The sequence below is a fragment of the Rhinopithecus bieti genome, unplaced genomic scaffold (assembly GCF_001698545.2).
Source record: "Rhinopithecus bieti isolate Rb0 unplaced genomic scaffold, ASM169854v2 scaffold_14839, whole genome shotgun sequence".
Classification (NCBI taxonomy): Eukaryota; Metazoa; Chordata; class Mammalia; order Primates; family Cercopithecidae; genus Rhinopithecus; species Rhinopithecus bieti.
In genome coordinates, this window is record NW_016808133.1 from 2,535,327 (window position 1) to 2,554,458 (window position 19,132).

General features: G+C 43.7%; 1 protein-coding gene across 3 annotated transcripts in view; it reads right to left on the reverse strand.

The window, feature by feature from the left end:
* Positions 1-9,867, reverse strand: part of RAB4A (RAB4A, member RAS oncogene family) — a 34,327-nt gene extending 24,460 nt beyond the window's left edge. For 2 of the 3 annotated variants that reach the window (XM_017885603.1, XM_017885601.1), the window contains exon 1: positions 9,559-9,867. Coding sequence is in view for 1 of the 3 variants with exons in the window: in XM_017885601.1 (XP_017741090.1) it covers positions 9,559-9,589 (31 nt within the window). In the remaining 2 variants the exon portion in view is untranslated. The remainder of the gene's footprint in view (positions 1-9,558) is intronic. The other variant, XM_017885602.1, reaches the window with a different exon arrangement.
* Between the last annotated feature and the right edge of the window lie 9,265 nt (positions 9,868-19,132).

The window sequence follows — 19,132 nt, forward strand, 5'->3', positions numbered from 1 at the left end:
CTGAGTGAAAAAGTCAATCCCAAAAAATTGCAAGTGCAAGATTCCATTTATATAACATTCTTAAAATGACAAAATTATAGGAATGGAGAATAGATTCGTGGTTGCCAAAGGCTAAGGAAAATGTGGTGATAGGAAGGAAGTCTGTGCCTATAAAAGGGCAACAGGAGAGATCTTTGTGGTGATGGAAGTGTCCTGGATCTATGTCAACGTCAATATCCTAGTTGTGATATTCTGCAATAATTTTGTAAGTTTTTCCCATTGGAGAAAACTAGGAAAAGGGTGCATGAGAACTCCGTATTTTTTCTTTCAACTATATGAATCTACAATGATCTCAAAATAGAAAGGTTAACTGAAAAAAAAAATACATTATATTATCAGACAATGACTCTGTAAGTTTACTATGCACAGTCCCCAAACTGGAAGAATTAGCAAAGGATTCAAGAAGGAAACAATACCAGAAGGAAGGAGTAGCAGAAAAGAAGCTGAGCTGTCTATTAATTCTTTTTCTGTGTGGTGATACATGTATTTAGATAACATAGATAATACTGTAAGGACAATGAATTATTCCTTGGTAGATGATGAGAATCCAACTTCATGAGGAGTTTCAGTTAGTGCTGAATTAATTACCTGGATCTCACAGAAATCATTCTGGCAGGAATGTATGGCATCATGTTCTCTCAGAGTGTTCAACATTTGCTGGTTTGCAGCAATGATGATCTCACTCATCAGGACTCCATATCAGAATATGGCAGAATCTGTACTGTTTATTTTGCATTTTTAATCTGTGGTTTTCTTTTTCTTTTTCCTTGCTTAACAGTGGATGACATATATATAGCATACCAAGTGTATGTTTTATATGTTAAGTGTATAGTGCTTAACAACTACAGAAAGGCTTAACAGGAACAGGTGAATAGCCATATTACAGAGTAATTAATGCAGGGAAAATGCATATGTAGGTTATATAAGAAAACTAAATGTGAACTGGTTAAATAATTGTGTCCACTTAAATTAGATGTGGTGTTTATTATAGTGAACGTTAACTTGAGGGCTCAAACTCACGATAAATTTTTCTCGTTCAGTTTATAATTACATTCACCTGATGAGGGTTTCCTACAGAATGAATTAAGCTTGAAGGGAAAGACCACACCCCAAAGCAGAAAATCTAAAAGATACATCCTACTAATGTACTTTTAACTTTCCATATGAGAAATGTCAAATGAGATGACAGGAAAGATATCAAATAATTAGAATTCAATCTTGGGCAAATGTCAGCCATTCAGGAACACAGACAAAATAAAGACTAGGAAAAAATGGCCTCCTACCCACTGAAATAGCAAACATAAAGCCAAAAAAGATTAACTCTACAGAAGACACCTCATTTGGAATTGACTGACTTGTTTTACATTCACTTCAAACAGCCTCTATTACCTAATGCCCCAAACTGCAGCAGATCAAAGGCATATACTGAAGTAGGACTGTGAACTACAGGCACAAAGGCAGATGGGGACAGCAGGGGATGAGCTAGAAAGTGACCATAATAGCACAGCACATTTTGTGCAGCAGTTGATAGTCAATGATGACCTTGAGTGTTCAAGAAAATTAAGCTATATTCAGCAGACAAGATGACCTCTGTCTTCCCAGTTTTTTTCCCCAAGCAATGGTCTTGCTTTCGAGATTTCCAAATGTCAGAAAGGAAGCACGAATGTATGCCCTCTGACTGTATGATGCATTTCATGTGTCTTACTTCCTGGCAGAAGAGGCTAAGTGCTGTGGTATAGCATTAGAATTTGGGTAGAATGGAGTCATTTAAACAAGGTTTGTTTCTTTAGGAATTAAAGGCTTAGGGTCTGTGATTATGAAAACTGAGATAAGAGATGCTGAAGATTCTGAGGAGGAATAGGCTTTAAGGCAAAATAATAAATTGCAAATTCAGAGATTAAGTTGAAAATACCTGTAAGCCAACACAGTGGAGAATTGGGGAAGCAGTTCTTATAAGGGCTGAATGTGAAAAGAGAAGCTAAGTGAGAAAAACGCTGCCAAGTGTCCACTGACTGATCATCAGCATCCCTGGTGAAACCAACATCACTTCAGGTGGGGGCAAAATCCTAATTACAGTCAGTTGAAGAATGAAGGAAGACAGACACTGTTGACAAAAAGTACTGACAGCTCTTATAAGCAGCTTAGCTGTGAGGGAAAGGAGAGGCAGAGGTAGTTAAAGGAGGAAGGCGCAAAGCCAGGAAGCTACCAGTGGAAAGAGAAAGGAGGGGAACAGACATGATGGGTGAAGTGGGGACCTGAAGCTTTAGAGATGGGGTCCAAAGTAGAAGGCTGGGGTTAGTTTTAGACAAGAGAGACCTTCTTCTGAGACGACATAGAAAGGGTTAAGGATGAGGTAAGCAAGTTTGCAGACATGGCATCGTTTCCTTACATCTACTGGTGGTCATCTACTAGGAGTGAGAGAATGGGCTTGAGGAGATGTGTGAAGGTTTAAAACAGCTGATGTGGAGAAAGACAGAGGTGACCAGGATAAGAAAAATGATTGCTAAGTATTACTGAGTACCCAGCTGGAAGCAGAGACCATACATCTGCAATGATCTCAATCTAAAAGGAGCTCTGTCTACACAGCATGCAAGGCAGACGCTGGGTAGCCAGGGCTGGAGCTGTGCAAAGTGTGTGTAGCTGAAAGAAAAAGAAGGACAAGGTGGAAGGAAATGCCATGGGTGTCTTATTTGAAGAGAGAGCAGCTCATTGCCTGAAAAGAAGAAAGGGGCCAGGCATGACGGATCATGCCTGTAATCCCAGCACTTTGGGAGGCCAAAGTGGGCAGATCACTTGAGGTTAGGAAATCAAGACCAGCCTGGCCAACATGGTGACACCCGACTCTACTAAAAATACAAAAATTAGCCAGGTGTGGTGGCGCACACTTGTAATCCCAGCGACTCAGGAGGTTGAGGCACAAGAATCACTTGAACCTAGGAGGTGGAGGTTGCAGTGAGCTGAGACAGTGCCACTGCACTCCAGACTGGGCAACAGAACGAGACTCCATCTCAAAACAAACAAACATATAAAAAAAAAAAAAGAAGAAGAAACGGAGGAGATGGACCAGCAGCCTGCAGCTCTTACAGTGAAGAATGGATGGAGTTGGAGTGGTCAGAATGACAAAGTCCAGGGAGCAGCCAGGGAAGGGAGTACCTGAAGAGGTGGCAGAAGAGATGTGACTTCATCTTGACTAGAGATCAAGTCAAGGAACTGTGGAGCTGAGTTGTTGAATGACCTCTGCAAGGACATTGCAGTGACCCAGGATCCATCAGGAGTTGGAGCAAAGAACAAGACCATATGACAGATGACCTTGTTGAGTAAGGACTATCCCCAGGGTCATCAGATAACAGCAACGAGGAGCTGGCAGAGGACAGAATATAAGATGACATGTACTTTAAAGGACAAAAAGTTTTGGTACAATGGTCAGGGAGGAATTGAACAGTGGAAACCTTGAGGAAATGCTGGTTAGGAGAGGTGGAAGGTTTGGGCAGCAGAGGAGTACATGACCCGTGGAGGAGAAGACTAAGAAGTAAAGGAGGTGGAACAGGCAGCAGAAGTTAATCATGGGACTCTGCAGTGTGCCTGTGGGAGCCGCGGTTCACCTAAGCCTGAATTAAACGTTGTCAGCACAGCGGAATCCTGACCCTTGTAAATTTAACATTTGCAGCACAGACTCCCCAACAATTGCTCCAGGTTCGCGACTGGGTCTTTGGTTTTCCTGACCCATTCGTTGGAATCACACGCACTGAGGAGGCTGATATGAGGAAGCCAGTTACTTAGCAGGCCAGCTCTTTCCTATTTTCCACTGATATAACAATTTATATATACATATAATAATTATATATAATTCTAAATAATTTATATATAAACTATTTTAAAAATATATATATATTATGTATCTATATTATATATAGATATATAGTTCTTCTAAAGCGGAAAACTATTCCCATCCTGGCCTAGGAGGCTCTCGTATCCTCATGAACCCAGGTTCCAGGTGCTGTGGAAGCTGCCACAGGGGCAGTGGTGCAGATGCTGTATGGCAAGCTGTAAGATCGTCAGCACAGCTGCTCAAGTCACTGTGACGAAGAACTTTGGAATGAAACCCAATTTTCTTACCTTTTAATCATGTAAACTGGCCCTAATTTAACTTTCCTTTGCATCTTTCAGGGTAAACAGTAACTTAAACCATGTTAAGAAGTCAGCTCAAAAGACTCTGAAACCAAATAGATCCAGGGGATAAGGATGCGGAAGAATTAAAAATGGACTCTAACTTTATCTTCTAGGCAAACACAGGAAAAATAGAAGACGGGTAGAGGCGTGAGTAATTTGTTGGGTTTGGGACATACTGTGTTCAGATGCCAGGAGGCCACCGAGGTGTAGTCAGGTAGCTGAAAACAAGATCTGTAGTTTGAGTAAAGGATGCGACGAGAAATATAGATGTTACAGTCATCAGCAGTAAATCACAGGCATGGACTGGAATACTTTACAGTTCAAATGACCATGAGAAAGAATAATATTTTGTTTTTTCAAAAAATCGTGTTTTCAGAGTTCTCGAGCATGGAGTCATTACGTCTCCCTGGACCAACAGCACCTGCATGGCCCAGAAGCTGGTCAGATGCAGATCTCCCTCACCCTCTAAGTCAGGATCTACATTTTAACACACCAGGGGTCTCATGTGCACATTACTTTGATAAGCACTGGTGCAATGTTTCCCAAACTTTGGTACTTGAAATGTTCACCAGCTTTCAGTGAATGAGAAAAACGAAATGACAAACATGTATAATCATGTATTTATTCAAGTTGAAGAAATGTCTTTTGTTTTGGTGTTACAGGATTTCTTTGCTGACATGTTTACCTGTTCTTGCATGAAATTAAGGTAAAGGGCAATTGGGGTGATTTCCCTAACAGCAAGTTATTTCATACTTTATTGGAACCAGGTGACTTTGAAATGCTATTTACAGAAGGGCACAGTGGCTCACGCCTGTAATCCCAGCACTTTGGGAGGCTGAGGAGGGCAGATCATGAGGTCAGGAGTCTGGAGGCCAGGAGTTCACCTGACCAACATAGTGAAACCCTGTCTCTACTAAAAATACAAAAAAAATTAGCTGGGTGTGGCGGCGGGCACCCGTAGTCCCAGCTACTTGGGAGGCTGAGGCAGGAGAATCACTTGAACCCAGGAGGTGGAAGGTGCGGTGAGCCGAGGTCGCACCACTGCACTCCAGCCTGGGTAACAGTGCTGAGACTCTGTCTCAAAGAAAAAAAAAAAAAGGAAATGCTACTTCCTTTATCAAGAATATCTTCTTCACTCCATCTTGCTTTGTCATCCTAAATTTCTCCATGAGTCGTATTTTGATGAGCAAAGCCTGTATTTTAGTTTCTTAGGGCTGTCATCACAAAGAACCACAAACTGGGAAGCTTAAAACAACAGAAGTTTATTGTCTCACGGTCTGGAGGCCAGGCGTTCAAATTCAAAGTGCTGGTAGGGTCAAGCTCTCTCTGAAGGCTTGAGGGAAGGATCCCTCCTTACCTCTCCCTAGCTTCTGGTGGTTGCCAGCCATCCCTTGGCACTCCTTGGCTGGTAGATGCATCCCTCCAATCTTGGCCTCCATCCTCACATCTCTTTCTCTCTGAATACATGTGTGTCTAAGTTTCCCTCATCTTATAAGGATACCAGGCACCGAATTAGGGCCCACCATAATTCAGTATGATGACCTCATCTCAACTTGATTACATCTGCAAAGATCTTATTTCCAAATGTGGTCACATTCATGGGTACTAGGGGTTAGGACTTAAACAGATATTTTGGGGAACACAATTCAACCCAAACAGCCTACAATGATACAGTTTTAAAGGAAAATATTCTGATAATTCTCAAAATTATATGACAAATACTGTAATACTGCGCTGTTTTCAAAATGAAGCACAAAATAAAAACATTAAGAGTATATTTTAATAAAAATGAGCATAGAACCAGCAATTTGAGTTGTATTCTTCTGTTTCATATATTATTCCCATTGTAGATGGCATAAACTCTAATATATATAGAGATTTTGTATTAGATTTTTCCTCACTCTCAAACTGTCCCAGCACTTAAATTTTAAAAGAAATTTCTGGCATTTTCCCACTACATATACTTTTTAGCTCCTTTCTGAACATTGCTGCTTGGCATCAAAATTACTTTCAGCCAGTTTGTAATCTCCCAGGTCTCAGATGGCTGAAGCAGAGTTCCTTGGGAAGTCCCAAGCCGTACTAACCGGCCAGGGCTTTAAGAATGTAGTGTATCTAATGACATTTGGGAGAATTTTGTTTCATATTCAGATGAAGGGTTATATCCGAAACCTAAGATTTCAATTTGTTTCACAATATTACATAAAGTACAGTATTCATGTGGTGACTTCAAAGCAACAAAAATGTTCAACGCTACTCAGTCTATGGAAGGTGAAATACTGTTTTAATATGTTAAAAAGCATATTAAATGAACACATTAATGAAAGGTAGCTCATTAACAGTACATTTTAGCAGGGCACAGTGGCTCATGCCTGTGATCTCAACACTTTGGGAGGTGGAGGCATGAGGATCACTGGAGCCCAGGAGTTCGAGATGAGACTGCAACAGTGAGAGACCTCGTCTTGACAAAAAAAATTAAAAAAAAAAAAATAAATTAGTCAGGTGTGGTGGCATGCACCTGTGGTCCCAGCCTCAGGAGGCTGAAGTGGGAGGATTACTTGAGCTAGAGAGGTGGAGGCTGCAGTGAGCCATGATTGTGTCACTGCACTCCAGCCTGGGTGACAGATTGAGGTCCTGTCTCAAAAAAAAAAAAAAAAAAAGATTGAAAAAACAAAAAACAAAACCCAGTACATTTCATGCACTGGCCCTTGATTTTTCCTCCTCTCTCTGTCAAGCTACACAGAGCCTCCTTTTAGAGAAGAGCAAATGAGCACAGAGTACAAAGGAGTTTAAAGGTTAGGCAAACATTCCTTCACCAGCTCAGAGGCACATATCCAGAAGGGAGCCTGACTGTTTCACTTTTAAGGAACAATGCTATATAAATATGGCCACTGATACGTCAAAGTGACAGCTTAGGACTTGGTTCTAGGTGACTTTTACTTCAGCTTGGCAAACTTCAACTGTCCTGCTTGCTCCTTCTAAAGCTCATTTTCTCTTTTTGAGACTCTCACTCTGTCATCCAGGTTGGAGTGCAGTGGCGCAATCTTGGCTCACTGCAACCTTTGCCTCCTGGGTTCAAGCAATTCTCATGCCTCAGCCTCCCGAGTAGCTGGGACTACAAGCGTACCACCATGCCCAGGTAATTTTTCGTATTTTTAATAGGGTTGAGGTTTCGCCATGTTGGCCAGGCTGGTATCGAACTCCTGAGCTCAAGTGATCTGCCCCCTCGGCCTTCCAAAGTGCTGGGATTACAGGCGTGAGCCATCACGTCTGGCCTCATTTTCTATTTATTAGTTTCTACTAGTTTTCGATTAATTTCCTCTATTAGAAGAAAAGATTCAATTCGGGATTGCAAAGTAAAAACATACTTGGAAGTTATCATGAAATAAGAATACTAATGGTCAAAGCCTTATGATCAGAATACAATCAATCTGTGAAGCTCAAAAGTTCAGTTAACTGTGTCTGAAGTGGAGGTGCCAAAGATATGCTCTATTTTATCAGTTGTTATCATTGCGTAAACGAAAATGAAACATAAAACTCTATCTCCTGAACTCTTCCAGTCCTTTCTTACTGATTCATGACCCCCACTTGCTTTTCTTTGGACATTCCACCCTTCCCTTGTGCTCTGTGCTCCTTACTCAGGTTAAAGAAACTAAGCATGGGCTAAAGAGCACTTGAAAATAAAGAAGTGCAAAAATGCAACCAAAAATTGCTAGAGCATGTTTTCCTTACAACATTTCTGACTGTGGTTCTGTACAGGAAGAACCAGATCACTGCCATTTGCAGAAGCATTTGCAAACACTTGTCCTGACGAAGGCATCGACTTACTGGAGGATTTCCTAAGCCTTCTAGGAACAGATGTCATGCCCCTGTGTCACCAAGAACAGGGCAGTACCAGTCACAGGAGTCACTCACTGAAGGTGGACCAAAGGCACTGTGACCCCAGCATGGAAGCCCTTCCAAAAGTTCCCATTTTTTCTTACAAGACAGACTGACGCCTTCCTCAAGGCCCTCTCCTCTCTGTCTCCTCATCCATCCCTCCAGCGTGGTGCTCAAAACACACCCTTCTTGAGTTGCCCTTCCCACAGGCCTGAGATGTGCTGTGTGTTGCCTGGTTAATGCCTCCCCGACACCCCTGTCTGGCTCACCTTTCTTTCTAACACACTTTCACAGACCACACTCCTTAAGAACTCTTGCTTGGTTTTTAATTATTCACTCATTAGTATCACAATTGGATTAATACTGCATTGCCTCAATAGACTGTACGCTCCATGAGACTAGAGCCGTGTCTGCTGTCTTTCTGCAGGACTCACAGCCCTCCCAGCACGGTGCCCGCTTCCCTAATGCCATTCCACAGTATTTGTTGCCGAGAAGGAGGCAGCACGCCAGGACAGATGGAGACAGGGCTAATTTGGCTTGAGGTATGTAATTTTGAACTTGAGCCTCTCTCTGGGACTGTAAAACTCCAAATCAAAGTCTTAACCTGAGAATACACACATCTGAAAGAGTGATTAGGGACTGGTAAACATCTATTAATATTCAACTCTGATAGAAAGTACAAGTTGTTTATTCTTACCACGCAAGGCCAAAAAAGGGGAGAAAAAAAAAAAAACACCACACAGTATATGCACTGGGAAAGCTTTCACTTATTCAAAACAGTATTTGTCGAGCACCTCCAGGTCTGGGTGCTGCAGGGGAAACAAAGATTAAACAGCCAAGACTTTGCTTCCAAGGTGCTTACTGTCTTAAGGATACAAGGCATGTTTATAAATAGCCAAAATGCAACCCAGAAAAGGCTAAAAAACACTGAGAGGGAGGGAGAAATAAACGAAGAGGTGTCCGGGGGGAGAGATGAATTAGTCTATCAATAACTCCTCACCGTAATCCCAATGTAAAGCAAGGAATTTCAAACCAGGAAAGGTCAAACTGAAGTATTTGAGGAACACAGGCGTCGCCCTAAGCCCTTCACACGGCTCGCTGGGGATAATATAGCAGCTGAAAGGGAACATCAAGCTGGCTTTCCAAACCTTCAGTTATTTACATTAGACTGAGAGAGGAAAAGCGCTAACTGTGCAGGCGCAGAGAAAGAGCAAGAGAAAACTTGAAAAGGCGGATCACGCCAATGCGCCGTGCACAGCCCCGCCCGCGCCCCGCGCACCCGCTACCCCACCCCAGCTCCCCGCGGCCCGCGTCCCCCATCTCGGTCCTAGGCCCAGATACCTCCGAGACCCGTCCCCCGGCTCCGGCCGGCGCCACTGCCACCCTCAAGACCCCCGCAGCCCAGGCCCGGCCCCGCGCCGGCGACGCCCCCTGCGGCCCGATCCGCGCGCCCAGCCAGCGCGGGCCTCGTACCGTAGGTTTCGGACATGGCCGTCTGCGACATCTTGGGAGCGGCGCCGCCTCTCGCCGGGTCACCGGCTGCACTCGCCCGCGGTCCGCTGGCGCGTCTCGGTGGGGAAGGACCTGGGACGGGGGACCGGAGGAGGGAGGGGCCCGACCGGTCCCCACGGCAACCGCCGGCCTCCCAGCGGCTGCGGCCCAGCCGGACTCCAGCTCCGCGCAGGCGCAGAGACCTCCACCGTCCGTCCGGCCGCGACCGCGAGGAGGAAGAGGAGATGGGCTACGCGAGGCCCGGCCCACGCCGCGTTCGCGCGTGCGCACGGGGAGGCCGGGGGGCGGGGCGCATGGGGACCTCGGCGTGCGCCGGAAGCACGTGCGCGGGCTGGGTCCCCTGGCGGTGTGCACTGAGGCTGGGCAAGCGGTGGGTGGGGGCGTTGGGGGCTGAGTCCCGATTTCCCTCAGGGAAAGTCGGGTAGAGGCAGGCGGTGGGCAAGTTTGGGGGTGACAGAGGGCTGGAGACAGTGGGGTCCAGTTACCGAACAGAGGAGGAAGGTGCCCGCACTGGGGAGGAAAGCAGTCCATTTGCCAAACTGGCTCGTCTCAGTTAAGACATTGTCTTCGGTCATCATCTGAGGCTTTCAGCCAGGAAAAAACATCCCTGACGCAGTTACGATCGAGGCCAGAACTTGGTTAATGTGTGACAAGGGGGCAGTAGGCCCCAGGTGTCCAGCCAGAGGCCGCCCTGCGAATGGGAGGCAGGTTCATGTACCCGTTGGGAAGCTAAGCTTTCACTCCAAACTGCCGGGCCCTCTTGAATGGAGCTGAGCGGGTGTGGGCACAATGACAGAAGCTCAAGATGCCCAGATGCTGAAGGGTCATCGCAAGACTACAGACAGCAGCCTCTCCACATTCCCATTTTAGAGGGTTCTGGATTATGGCTGAGAACTATCTCCTGGCCCTCAGCTGGGGATGTGTTTCCAAATTTAGGAGTTTTTTTGTTTTTATTTTTTAACAGGGTCTGGTTCTCTCAGCGGAGCCCTGCCGATTCTCCCGCCTCAGCCTCCTGAGTAGCTGAGGCTAGGGGCACACAGCATCACACCGCGGCAATTTTTAAATTTTTTGTGCAGACGGGGTCTCGTTATGTTGCCCAGGCTGTTCTTGAACTCCTGAGTTCAAGCATCCTCCCTCCTTGGCCTCCCAAATTGCTGGGATTACAGGCGTGAATCGTCTCACCTGGCCTTGGATAGTTTGGTTTCAGAAGCAAAACTGAGTTAGAATCCCCTTCTGTGGGAAATGTAGAGATAAACATTTATGGGAACGAGAATTTTGGTTGAGGATTTGGCCCATCTGAGCTTGATCAGGGCCACATAGCACCTCATAGTTCCAACCTTGTTCACAATAGGTTGTCGAATGCTCAAAATATCCCTGGCTAAGCTCCCAAGTGACCTGGACTGTGTGGAAAATGCCAGTACAAAGTTTTTTTTTTTTTTTTTCTGAGTCAATTTGGCTCCATCCTCCACATAAATTGGCATCAGAGTTTCCCTCTTCCCCAGGGGCTATTTGGGTCGGTATTTTTCTCTTCTCTCCGATCCTAATAACAAATAAATGCAGTTTTTTTTTCTAAACCACAGAGAAGGCCCCATGGTGAAAGGTTGTGAGAGCTGTGATTTCCTAAAATTGTTTTGTATATATTTCTTGTTCAATGGCTCAGATCATTTTTTGCTTTCTTGTTTGGCTCTCTGCATGTTGTGTTTGATTTAGGCTCCTGAGTATAGCAGATTGGTTCTGATTAAAACCATTTCAGAGGAAAGACAGTGATCCCAGGAAGTGGGAAGAAAACAGCATCACCTGAAGTCATTCCTATTCGTTAGATGTTTTCTTCCTGCAAAACCCACTATGTACAAGAAAGAAGTCAGTGAGCTGCAGTGATATGTGTTATTGACTAAAACTGGACCAGAGATCCCTGAAACCTGCACAAGCTGGTAGAAATACAAATTATGCTGCCACTTCACAGCTGTGGGCAGTTTTCTACTTTGTGGAAAATGAAGACTTAGGTAGGCCTTTGAGAAAGACTTTGTTTTGGAAAAACCACCCAAAGAGATCATTTAGTTTGCAAATGTAACTGCAGTATCACAATTGGAAGAAGAAATATGCAAGGGCGAGGTTTGAAGGAGCCGTTCAGTTCAGTATCCTCGAATGATACTATGGAAGATTCTTTGCATCTTAGTAACTTTGAGTCTTTGAAAGAAAACAAATTTCTTCAAAATGTTTTTAGAGACTGCTTTGATTCTGAGGCACTGCTGATTATATGGAAGAAAAAATTATTGCAAAATTAATTTGTGTTTTCTCCAGTTATCGTCTCCTTTCTCTTTGGGGGAGGTTTGTGACAGAGTAAAAAGAGATATACAAAAGCCTAGACATGTTGGAGATTTGTCTAAGGGAAATGTAATTATGGAGAAGGATTTTTTTGAGCTGAAACTAGATCCCACTTTTTTCCAGGTCAGTGGTCCTTCAAGTATCTGGTACTTTCCTTCCTGCTTCCTGACAAGGCTAAAGGATGTGGCAGGACCTCGCATTTAATGCCCAACGTGAGGAGCCCTAGGGCTTGATGCATGGGATTCTTGGAGTGAGGCCTGGTGGAGGGCTCTGGTCACAGCCTCGGTGGAATGGTGACTCTCTTTGGTAACTGGAATTGAAGAAAATGAGTGGACTTGTGTCTGAGCACTTGGGAACTCAGCAATCCCTGGGTGTTACCTTGAAAAGGAGCCACATTCTGGACATACAAATGGAGGCTTGAAACTGGAAGCTCAATTCCACAGCCAAGCTGGTGGAGACTATGACATGTAACTCACATCTTCAAGAAAGTAGAGACCTCAGAGGTCACTGGGCCACTTTACCTTCCACTGTCAAAAAAACTATGTCTGTGATCAGATACCTCTGTTGCTAGGGAATATTCGTCAGAATGGGCTAGATTGACTGCAGTAATGCAGATCTCTCAACCCATTTATGACTTATACAGCAAAGTTCCTCACTCAGACTACCTGTCCACTCCCACTAGCAGAGACTTGCTCATGGGCCCTCCTAGACCCAGGCTGACCGAATGTGTTTTATCTAAACACATCTCCACAGTCACTCAGGTAGGAGTGGCAATGCACTAGGACCAATTGTGCATTAGCTAGAGAGGCACTTACCAGGAATTAATTGCTATGAGAACTTGTATTTACATTTTGTGGGCCTAAAGCAAGTCATGTGGCAATGCTTAATTTCAAAGAGGACAGGAAATGCAATATTATTGTGTCCCTGAAAGAAAGGAGAAGAGAAAGTCTATGGAAAGACATTATGGCTACCACTGGAATTTTCCCCTGTCCAGGCAGCTCACCGTGCTTTTATTTGAAACAATTTTATTGAAGTATAATAGGCATAACTGCACATATGTATTTATGTATGTATTTATTTTATTTTTTGAGATGGAGTCTTGCTTTGTTGCATAGGCTGGAATGCAGTGGTGTGATCTCAGCTCACTATGATCTCTGCCTCCTGGGTTCAAGTGATTCTCCTGCCTCAGCCTTCTGAGTAGCTGGGATTGCAGTCATACAGCCACGTACCACCACACCTGGCTAAGTTTTGTATTTTTAGTAGTGACGGGGTTTTGCCATGTTGGCCGTGCTGGTCTCGAACTCCTGACCTCAGGTGATCCACCTGCCTCGGCCTCCCAAAGTGCTGGGATTACAGGCGTGAGCCACGGCGCCCGGCCTGCACATATTTAAAGTGTACATTTTGATAATTTTTGATATATATGTACACTTGTGCTTGCTGCTCCAGGAGACCGCTATTTCTAGGCCTTTTCTGTGGACGGAGGCATTTTTGTGATTGTTTTATCTCATTTATTGCTTAGGACGAATAATTTCTTGTGAGGTTTAGTGGTGGTTTTGGGGTTGATAGTATAGGTGTTTATCACAGTCCACCTCCAAGTGATAATACACTACTTTATACAGAGTGTAAGAAACAACCATTTACCTCCATCCTCCCTCAGCATCTGTGCTGAGGATGTTGTACTTCTACGTATGTTGTACACCCACATACATTGTTATTGTTTTTACTTAATGAGCTACTGATTCTCTCTCTCTTTTCCTTTTAATTGTGGTAAAATAGACATAAAATATACCATCTCAACCATCTTGAAATGTACAGTTCAGTGGCATTAAATACATTCCCATTGTTGTGCAACCATCACCACCATCCATCTCCAGAACACTTCATCTTGCAAACCTGATACTCTGTACCTGTTCAACAACAACTCCCCATTCACTTCTCCCCCACAGTGCCTGGCAACCACCATTCTACTTCCTGTCTCTAGGAATTGGCCTCTCTAGGTATAGTACCTCATATAAATGGAGTCATACAGTATTTGTCTTTTCCTGACTGTCATATTTCACTTAGCATAATGCCCTGAAGATTCATCTGTAACATTGTAGAATGTGTCAGAATTTCCTTCCTGTTTAAAACTGAATAATATTCAATACTTCGTACGTATATACTGCATTTCCAGCCAATTCTTTTCAATAGATTTAAACGATAAGAAAAAAGTGTTTTATATTTACTCATGTAGTTACCATATCTAGGACTCCTTTTTCTCTTGTGTAGATTAGATTTCCATGGTCTCATTTTCCTTTTGCCTGCAGAGCTTTCCTTAACAGATCTTGAAGTGTAGATCCGCTGGTGACTAATTCTTTCAGCTTTTATATATCCAAAAAAGTCTTTATTTCACTTCTGTGTTTGAAGTTATTTTTGCTCAATTTCGATTTTTAGAGTTTTCAATTTTTTTTTTTCTAACATGAAGATACTGTTTTAGTGTTTTCCGGCTTGTTTTGTTTCCGATAAGGAGTCAACTGCCGTTCTTATCTTTATTTCTTTCATGCAGTGTGTCTTTTATCTCTGCTTGGTTTTAAGATTTCATCTGTATCACTGGTCTGAAGCAATTTGATTATGATGTGCCTTGGTGTTGATTATCTTTAAAGTTCTTGTCCTTGAGTTTCACTGAACTTCTCTGGTCTTTGAGTTTATAGTTGCTATCAGATTTGGACTTTTTTCAGCCATTATTTCTTAAAATGTTTTTTCTGCCCCTGCCTCTCCTTTCCTTTGGCGATTCTACTGCACAAATACTAGGTCACTTGAATTTGTCTCACAGCTAACTCAGGCTTTGTTCATTTTTTGTCAGTCTTTTTTCTTTCTGTTTTTCATTTTTGTGTAATTTCCATTGCTGTGTCTTTAAATTCACTCATCTTTCCTATAGTATCTAATCTGCTATCAATTCCATCCAGCGTAATTTTCCTCTCAGGCATTGCTGTTTCACCTGCAGAAGTTTCACTCCGTGTCTGGACCTACATTTGTGTCCTCTGGTTTCCATGTTTAGTACTCACGCTCTCAGGCCCTCCTCCAGCTTCTTGAGCATATGGAACATGTGTCATTTCTACTAACTTTATCATCTAAGTCATTTCTGAGGTTGTTTATATTGGTTGGCTTTTCTCTTCATTGTAGGTAATATTTTCCTACTTTACAAGCCAGATAATTTTTTATTGAATGCCAGACATTGAGAAGTTTACTTTGAGATGCATATAATGTTTATTTTTATAAATATTTTTTAGCTTTGTTCTGGGGTGCAGAGAAGTTCTTTGGAAAGAGCTTGAAGCTTCAAGTCTTGTTTTGAGGCTTTTTTGGGGGGTGGGCCCTGAGCAGCATTCTACTCAACAAGCCCTTGAGTTAATGAAGGTTTTCACCATGATTGGCGGAATTGGGAGTTCCTCTGGGCCGTGCATGAGTGCTTGGGATTGTTTTCTGTAATATTTGCAGGTGATTCTTTATCTGGCATGGGGTAGGAGTGCCTACCACGGTAGGAGAAATGCAGGTATTTCTTCACTTGCCTGCACTGCTCAGTAGAAGACTTGAAGGGAACCCTCTGCAAACCTCTGGCACTCTCTCTGTCTCTGTCTCTGTACAACTCTGCGCAACCCCCAGCTCAGGGAGTGCTGCTGCTTCCTCCTGTCTTGACTCCAGAGCTCAGTCTGTGGCACTCTTTCTCTGCAGTCACTTACTTGCTCATTCATTTCATCTGGTCTTAAGGCTTTCAATACGATCTAAAGCTGATGATTCCTTAATTTCTAGCTTGCCTAGGCTTCTGTGTACAATTGCTTACTTGATACGTCCACTTGAATGAATGCCTATCAGGTTTCTTAATACTAACGAAATAAAAACTAAGGGCGGGCACGGTGGCTCACGGCTGTAATCCCAGCACTCTGGGAGGCCAAGGCGGGTGAATCACGAGGTCAGGAGTTCAAGACCAGCCTGGACAATATGGCGAAACCCCGTCTCTACTAAAAAACACAAAAATTTAGCCAGGCATGGTGGCGCGCACCTGTAGTCCCATCTACTCAGGAGGCTGAAGCAGGAGAGTCGCAGGAACCTGGAAGGCAGAGGTTGCAGTGAGCCAAGATCATGCCACTGCACTCCAGCCTGAGCGACAGAGCCCGGGCTGTCGCTCTGGACGGAGCCATTCCGTCTCAAAACAAACAAACAAACAAACAAACAAAGGAAACATCCCAATTTCTTGACCAAACTAGTGCCTTCTGCAATTTTTTGTATCTCAGTAAATGGCAGTTTGCCAGGTGTATTAGTCAGGGTCAGAGTTCTCTAAAGGGACAGAACTAATAGGATACATGTATATATGAAAGGGAGTTTATTGAGGAGAATTGATTCACACGATCACAAGGTAGAGTCCCATGATTGGCTGTCTGCAAGCTGAGGAGCAAGGAAGCCAGTGGTGGATCAGTCTAAGTCCCAAAACCTCCAAAATAGGGAAGGTGAAAATGCAGCCTTCTATCCGTGGGCAAAGGCCCAAGAGGCCCTGGCAAACCACTGGTGTAAGTCTAAGAGTCCGAAAGGTGAAGAACTTGGAGGCTGATGTTTGAGGGCAGGAAGCATCCAGCACAGCGGAAAGATGAAGGCCAGAAGACTCAGCAAGTCTGCTTTATTCTAGCCTCTCTGGTACCTGATTAGACGGGTCCCACCCAGATTGAGGGTGGGTCAGCCTCTCCCAGTCCACCGACTCAAATGTTAATCTCCTTTGGGAACACCCTCACAGACACACCTAGGAACAATACTGTGAATCCTTCAATCAAGTTGACACTTAATATTAACCATCACACCAGGGCCAAACCTTGGAGTCCTGCCTGACTTCTCACGCCCACATTTGATCCATCAGCAAGGCCTACAGGCTCTACTGTCAGAGCATCCAGAATCTGCTTCTGCTACTTGCACTGCCCCCCCACCCCCACCCTGGTCACCTCCTGCATCAGCCTGCCTCACCTCTCTCCTGCCTTTTGCAGCTACCTCCCCTTCCTGCTTCTATGCTTGTCTCCCTGTGATGTCTTTTCTAAACACAGCTGCTAGAGCAATCCTATTAAAATGTAAATAAACAGAACCAAAAATAAATAACAATTCCCCTTTAAAACAGCCAGTGTTGCCTATAATCCCAGGACTTTGGGAGGCCAAGGTTGGTGGATCACTTGAGGTCAGGAATTTGAGATCAGCCTGATCAACATAGTAAAACCCTGTCTCTGTTAAAACTACAAAAATTAGCTGGATGTGGTGGTGCACGCCTGCAATCCCAGCTACATGGGAGGCTGAGACGGGAGAATCTTTTGACCCCGGGAGGTAGAGGCTGCAGTGAGCCAAAACCATGCCACTATACTCTAGCCTGGGTGACAGAGAGAGATTCCATCTCAAAAAATAAAAAATAAAAAAATAATGGATCTCTTATATGTCACCACGTGATTGTGGGAAGGCTATAATAAAACTAGAGTATCATCTAATACTAGTATAATTTATTGAGTACTTGATAAACACTAGGTATAGTGCTAAGTGCTTTACGTGTATTATTTTTTGTTGTTGTTTTTTTTTTTTTTTTTGAGATGGAGTCTTGCTCATCGCCCAGGCTGGAGTGCAGTGGCCCGATCTCGGCTCACTGCAAGCTCCGCCTCCCAGGTTCACGCCATTCTCCTGTCTCAGCCTCCCGAGTAGCTGGGACTACAGGCACCCGCCCCCCCCCCCGGCTAATTTTTTTTTTTTTTTTTTGTATTTTTAGCAGAGACGGGGTTTCAGCATGTTAGCCAGGATGGTCTAGATCTCCTGACCTCGTGATCCGCCCGCCTTGGCCTCCCAAAGTGCTGGGATTACAGGCGTGATCCACTGCGCCCGGCCGCTTTACGTGTATTATAAAACTTAATTATTACAACAGATTTATAAGGGAGGTATTATCCCATTTTACAGATGAAGAAACAAAGGCCCAAATGGATTACATATTTTGTCCAGTTTCCACAGCTAGTATGTATCAATGTTGGAATTTCTCTCTCAAACCAAACCAAACTGAAACCTCTCCTTTTTAAAAATGCGGTATAAAAAGCCCAAAACACAGAGCTATGATTCCAAAAGGCACTGAATTATTTAATGCCTAAGGAAAACAGCTCTCCTTTGATCCAGACCCTGTTCTGGATGCTTTATGTCACTTCCCTTGATCCTTATACCACCTGACAAGGTTACTCTTCTTATCTTTGTATTATAGTCAAGGGTGACATCCAAACCAGGGCTCTTTATTGCACTGTGGTGCCAAATAAGTGTGGAGACACAGATGAGAAAGGGTTTATGGTAGAAAACATTCCCAGAGCACTTCTATAAATTCAACATAAGCTCAGGTTAGCTTTAAGATAGAAAGTAGTCCTGAAGTTGACATCCAGTCGTCTAATATTAAACTCAGATCTTTGAGTTTGTCATCCTCCAAAGCATATAGATTTTGTTTATCTAACAGGAATATGCTACAAATGCTTGATGTAACAGTCTACAGCATTAAGCCAAGACTAGAGTTGTGGATAGAGTTCTTGAGTTCAGTGATATGATAATTTCCTACTTTCACCTTCTCATTTGAAAGTTATGAGCAAATCTTCCATCCATTCTAATATGATGCGTCTCTGCTTATTTCTGCATTTAACAGCATTGATACCCAGGGATTATTCATTCGAGTCATTTAAATTCTTGTTTTGTATTCAGAAAAAGAGGATTTTCTGGTTCCTCTTTTCTTTTTAATTATATTTATGTGTTTCCTCCATATTGATAAAAGTACCATAGAATTATCTTTTATTTACTTATTTATTTTCAAATACTGTGTTTCAAATTAAATGGCCTGTTTTCAGCCTGGTTTCTTATGAAAAAGATAGTTTACACAACAACTGCTTAAAAAAAAAATTCTCCATAGCCCACGCCTGTAATCCCAGCACTTTGAGAGGCCGAGGCGGATGGATCACGAGGTCAGGAGTTCGAGACCAGCATGGCTAACACAGTGAAACCCCCATCTCTACTAAAACTATAAAAATTAGCTGGGCATGGTGGCAGATGCCTATAATCCCAGCTACATGGTAGGCTGAGGCAGGGGCATCGCTTGAACCGAGGAGGCAGAGGTTGCAGTGAGCCAAGATCCTGCCACTGCACTCCAGCCTGAGGAACAGAGTGAGACTCCGTCTCAAAAAAAAAAAAAAAA